This window comes from Sitodiplosis mosellana, unplaced genomic scaffold (genome assembly GCF_009176505.1).
Source record: "Sitodiplosis mosellana isolate CC-2019 unplaced genomic scaffold, AAFC_SMos_1.0 Smas_scaffold_20, whole genome shotgun sequence".
In the NCBI taxonomy this organism is placed as follows: Eukaryota; Metazoa; Arthropoda; class Insecta; order Diptera; family Cecidomyiidae; genus Sitodiplosis; species Sitodiplosis mosellana.
Window position 1 is genome coordinate 538,759 of NW_022595262.1, and position 5,391 is coordinate 544,149.

The 5,391-nt window shown below is 35.5% G+C and overlaps 1 protein-coding gene across 1 annotated transcript in view; it reads right to left on the reverse strand.

Moving 5' to 3' along the window:
• Nucleotides 1–4,450: 4,450 nt before the first annotated feature.
• The window catches only part of LOC129568511 (carbonic anhydrase 2-like), a 1,410-nt gene continuing 469 nt past the window's right edge, over nt 4,451–5,391 (reverse strand). The window contains exons 3-5 of the mRNA XM_055446493.1: nt 5,159–5,358; nt 4,810–4,946; nt 4,451–4,741 (exon numbers count right to left, since the gene is read on the reverse strand). Of these exons, the coding sequence (XP_055302468.1) occupies nt 4,619–4,741; nt 4,810–4,946; nt 5,159–5,358 (460 nt within the window). The 3' untranslated portion in view covers nt 4,451–4,618. The remainder of the gene's footprint in view (nt 4,742–4,809; nt 4,947–5,158; nt 5,359–5,391) is intronic.

Sequence of the window (5,391 nt, forward strand, 5' to 3'; positions counted from 1 at the left end):
TCATTTTTTTATCATTCATAATTTTTTCGCGAAACTGATAAGAGATAAGGAGATAGTATCTTCACAAAAAGTATAGTACTTGACCTGCGCTACAACTTTGCTGCAGAAAGATATCACTTATCTCTTATCAGTACCATCTATAATGAGAATGGGTATTCTCGCGATTTTTCGCGTTTTTCGCGTATTCCGCGAAACTGATTAGTGATAAATGATATCTGTCTTGAGGAAAATAAACGAGGTAATGTAAGAGAGGCAAAAAACCACATCTATATATATAAGAATGAATGTTTGTATGTATGTTCGGGGTAATCTTCTAAACCGCTCAACCGATCCGAAAGTGCCGGGTACCATTGGAAAGGTCTTGAGCCCGCGGGTGACATAGGCCTATTTTTTGGGACATTTTTGGGATATTTTGGGTCATTTTTGGGACTTTTGTCATAAATGCCCAAAATGTCACAAATTTTATTTTGAGACATTTTTGGGACATTTTTGGGACATTTTTGTGGACATTTTTGTGACATTTGTCACAAATGCTCAAAATCTGATAATTTTCACTTTGGGACATTTTTATGATATTTTTGGGACATTTGTCACAAATGCTCAAAATGTCACAAATTTTATTTTTGGACATTTTTGGGACATTTTTGTGACATTTGTCACAAATGCTCAAAATCCGATAATTTTCACTTTGGGACATTTTTATGATATTTTTGGACATTTTTGGGACATTTTTGAGACATTTGTCACAAATGCTCAAAATCTGATAATTTTCACTTTAGGACATATGAGGCTGTGAGAATGAAAATGGCAATGCAGGAATAAACATTCTGAAACGAAACATAAAACAGCAAACACGCAACAGTGAATCATGAATGTTTGAGCAGCAGCAGTGAACCATGAGTATCGGTACGTGTGCGTAAATTCATGATTTACTTCAACACAGCGCTCATTCAAGATTCACTTTTGAGAATTTTCTTTCTTAGCGGCACTTCAGTAAATATTTTTGTTACGTTGCGCATTTGTATGTTTTCGTTTCATGAGTCAGTTTTAAAAAAATGTTATTCATTTCCAAACTCAGCGTAGTTTTAATTCAATCGCGACAAAATATATTATTTCAAATCATAAACCTTGATTTGCGTTAAACAAGAGTATGTATTTTGTTAGTTTGGAATACCAATAAACAGGAGTATGTTTATCTGACTTTGGTTGTTGAATGTTTGTCCAAATTGGTGAACTAATCATTTGTACATTTGGCGGCGCCCGATACTTCAATTGAACGAATTGGTTTTTGAAAAAATAGAGTATGCTTGCATAAATGGTTAAAAATATTAAGTTCTCTGGACGAAGAATAACAGGGGTGCATAAGTCTCAGCACGGAAACGAGCTCCGCTTATTATACGACATTGACATGAACGAACAGCATTAGAATGAATGTACATGAGTGAAATGACAACATCACTGAAACCGTAGCGCATGGAAAATAACACAGAAGAAATGCGACAACAAACAAACATTGCAAAATCACAACGCATCAGAGAGCATCTGTGCTGTTCGCACAACAGCAAATATTCATAGCACGCTGGTACCGTGTCAGTGGAGACTACCAATACCAACGCAAATTAGAACAATTGATTTGTATTGTTGACATCATTGAGTCGGTGCCAGTGCGTTATGAATATTAAGCCGCTAAGAAAGAAAATTCTCAAAAGTGAATCTTGAATGAGCGCTGTGTTGAAGCAAATCATGAATTTAGGCACACGTACCGATACTCATGGTTCACTGCTGCTGCTCAAACATTCATGATTCACTTTTGCGTGTTTGCTGTTTTATGTTTCGTTTCAGAATTTTTATTCCTGTATTGCCATTTTCATTCTCACAGCCTCATATATAAAAAAATATTTGTCAAAAATGCTTGAAATACAAAAATTTATTTTTTCCTTTGTTCACTAAAAAAATACAAAAAATTTATTTTTTCCTTTGTTCACTAAACATTTAATTTGATCAATTTATTATTTTTAATACTCTTATTCTATTTTTCCCAAATATATTTTTCCTTAGAACCAAATTCAGTTTTGAATATAAGTATTAAACGTCCTCTGGTGATGATTGTGGCCCTGATAATTAGATCTGTCGGCAGTTTTCCGCCACTTGGCAATGTTGAAGCAATCCCTGACGATGCAACTGCTAATGCAATCTCACTTTTTGATCTTACAGCAGCTAAAATTAAGTTAAACAGGAACTCTTTCCCAGTACCACCTGGTGCATCCAAAAAGAAAATTCCTCCATTACCACTTTCAAAACGTGTCATTATGGTTTCAAAAGCTATTATTTGATCGCCAATCAGCAGCTTTTTTTGATTTTCTACATATGTTTGAAGCTTTTCAACATCGTACTGTCGCTCTCGTAATAACTCCTTATTAATGAACTGGTTTTGAAGATATTTTGGTGCTGGTAGTCCCAATTGAAGCAGTGTTTTGTTGCACAGTGACATACATTTTTCTTCAATCAAAATAAGTGTTTCATTGAAAATGTCATCCGAAAATTGAATATTGATTTCTGGGTTCATATTTTGAACACGTTTTAGTACATCCTCACTAAGACTCTCATTGAATCGTTCCCACAATTTCATTGGATCATCTGGTGCATAAGTGGAAATGATCACAGCAAATAGCTCTCGTATTCGTTTTGGATGTCTTGTAAGCTCAGCTATAGCTGTGCCATATTCGTATCTTAATAACCATCCTAATAATTTTGAGAGATTATTGAGATCATATCTTGAGCATACACCTCGTATAAGAACCAAATTTTCTTGTTGGAAGTTATCAAGATCGAATCCTGTAAATTTATCAACATTCAATCTTAATAATCATCAATTTCTGAAAGTGGGATCGACCAGAACTGCTCCCAGTTCTGGAAGTGGATCTTCAGGATGGGCCAAGGGCAGTGTCAAACCGGATCTGGTCCATCAAAATACTCAGTTTCAGATAAACATCGTTGTGTAAGCACAACTTTGGATTTGGATAGATTTTTCAAACACAATTTCGGACATATTTTTAAAGTCTAAATTCAATTTACAAGTGATTTTAGATCTGAAATAAATGAGATCTCCATTTTGAAATCTAGGGGTCGAGGCGGGCGAGCGCGAAGCGCGAGCACGCCGAGGTGCCTGGAAACCAATAGCCTTCAAGGCACGCGAAGCGCGCCGAGAAGGCTAGTAGAATCATAAAAACAAACTATATTCCATATATTTCCATACAAAATATATAGGGGTCTGGCCAGGCACCAAGTGCCTGAACTAAGGTGTCTTTTTTGGATCCTTTTTTTTCGTCCTGTTCTAAGGACTTTTTCCAATTTTTAAATGCATAGATCGAAAGCCAATAAAATTTCAGGAAGCTACATGAAATCTCAGGTCGATAGCTAAATTAGAAGTATGTTAAATAAACGCCCAAAATCGAAATATGCCTGGCCAGAACCATGTGCCTGTGCGAGGGTTAAACAAATCGCACCCCAAACCTTCTAATGTATTCCGGCCTTGGTTTAGAGCATAAGGGCTGATTTTTTTGATGAGAAATGTTCTAAACCTAAAAGTAATTTTTCACGAGGAATCCAAAAATGTAATTTGTTCGGGGGTGAAGGGTTTTTTTGACCCGATATACAGAAAAAACTAGTTTTTTTTTCAAAATTATTGTATGGGGACTCCCAAAAGAAGGACTTGGAGGGGGTGACCCATGGGTAAAATAGATAGCCCAGAAAAAATTAGCTATAGTTGATCATACATTTTTATGCAAAATTTCCACTCCAAGAGGTAGAAAATTGACTCTGTAATAATTGACCCCAGATGTGGGGCGATTTCTACCAGTTCAATTTCTGGAAGACTAGGCGCGGAGGGCCGTTGGGAAAATACATATTTCCACTAATTTGGGTATGGAGAATCCAAATTTTTGGGTTTCAGGTCAAAAAAGTGTAACCCCTGGGCAGAAGACCAGGGGGTGGAAAATGGAAGGGCGGCTGCCCCAAAAAATTCTCCTCATCATTCTGAACAACTTTGACATACATCATTTTTTGATCAGACGAAGTTTAGGAAAGGGGGTGGGTCTATCCCCACTATGCCCCAAAAGGCGCTGCTGCCCTTTTGTCAAAATTATTTTTTTTCCATCCCCAATCGATCTATATATTCAATTTTAAAATCCATTTGTGACAGTTGGGACGGTTTACTTGTGAGAATTCAATGACTTAGATATTAGAACGCTAATTCCATGCGTGGAATTATGAATCATCCTTTATTGCAGAAAATGTTGATCCATTTTTATAACGAGGAGAAATGGAAGAAAAGTTCAATTCAAAGAAATTCTTATCATTTAATTAAAATGCTTGATTTGTGACAGCAGATTATTTAATTTAAAAATTGGTATCATATATTATCTTTTAAAAGATTCTTCTTTGACAGGATCAACTTGAGGACATACTTTTTGAATATTTTATTTCTTTCAATCAATTTTTTTAATGAAGTACAGTTTGAAAATTCGTTAATTTTGAAAGTGAAACTAAAAAATAATTGGCAGAAATGCTATGCTGACCTACATATGCATGCTGTGTATGCCTAACTCACTGGCAACGGTTAATGTTTATTGTTTTTGCTTACGAAAATTACTTTTGGTGGTTTTTCGGGCATTTGAATGGGACGATAATTGTTTGTGATCTTTTTGTTCTCCGTATCGAGCATATCACGAAAAACAGCGACCTTTGAAAATGTAAATGAGCAATAAAAAAGAAGAAGAAATCGCGTTTGTTCTGTTCTAATTGACGAACCTGTTGCGTTGACACAATCACTGGGCTTTTATATATGATCCATGTGACAACCTCATTATAGGCTCCCGTTGTCAATGATCCTTTGTACGCGAAATAATTGTCATCCAACTCTTGTTCCGACATCCAAAGCAACGAATCTGAAATGAATAGGTTTTCAATGAAAACTTTTCATATCAACGAATTAGTCTTCGATAAAAATTTGTAAATTTTTACATTAAAAAAAAACAAGGTACTTCTTCTATAAGTGCAGAAGAGTATCAATAATGCAGTTGCAATTTGCAAAGAGGCCATTTTTATCTTCTTTTTTTCAAAATTGATTACAGCAATCAATTAACACACTGTTCATTACCCGAATCAATGGTTGATTTTGACTGTGGATCGATTATATTTTGGATTTTGTCAGAAATTGTTGAGAATAAAACATTTTTTGCGTTTCCTCTGGCTTGAATGAGGAAGGCGACGACAACGAGACCGTCCTTGTATTTGAGTGCCCTCGCAAAATTGCCATATTTCGAATTGTAGTGCACCAAATGCACTTCCATTGCATATCTACACAAAGTTTTGAAGAAATGGAAAAAAAGA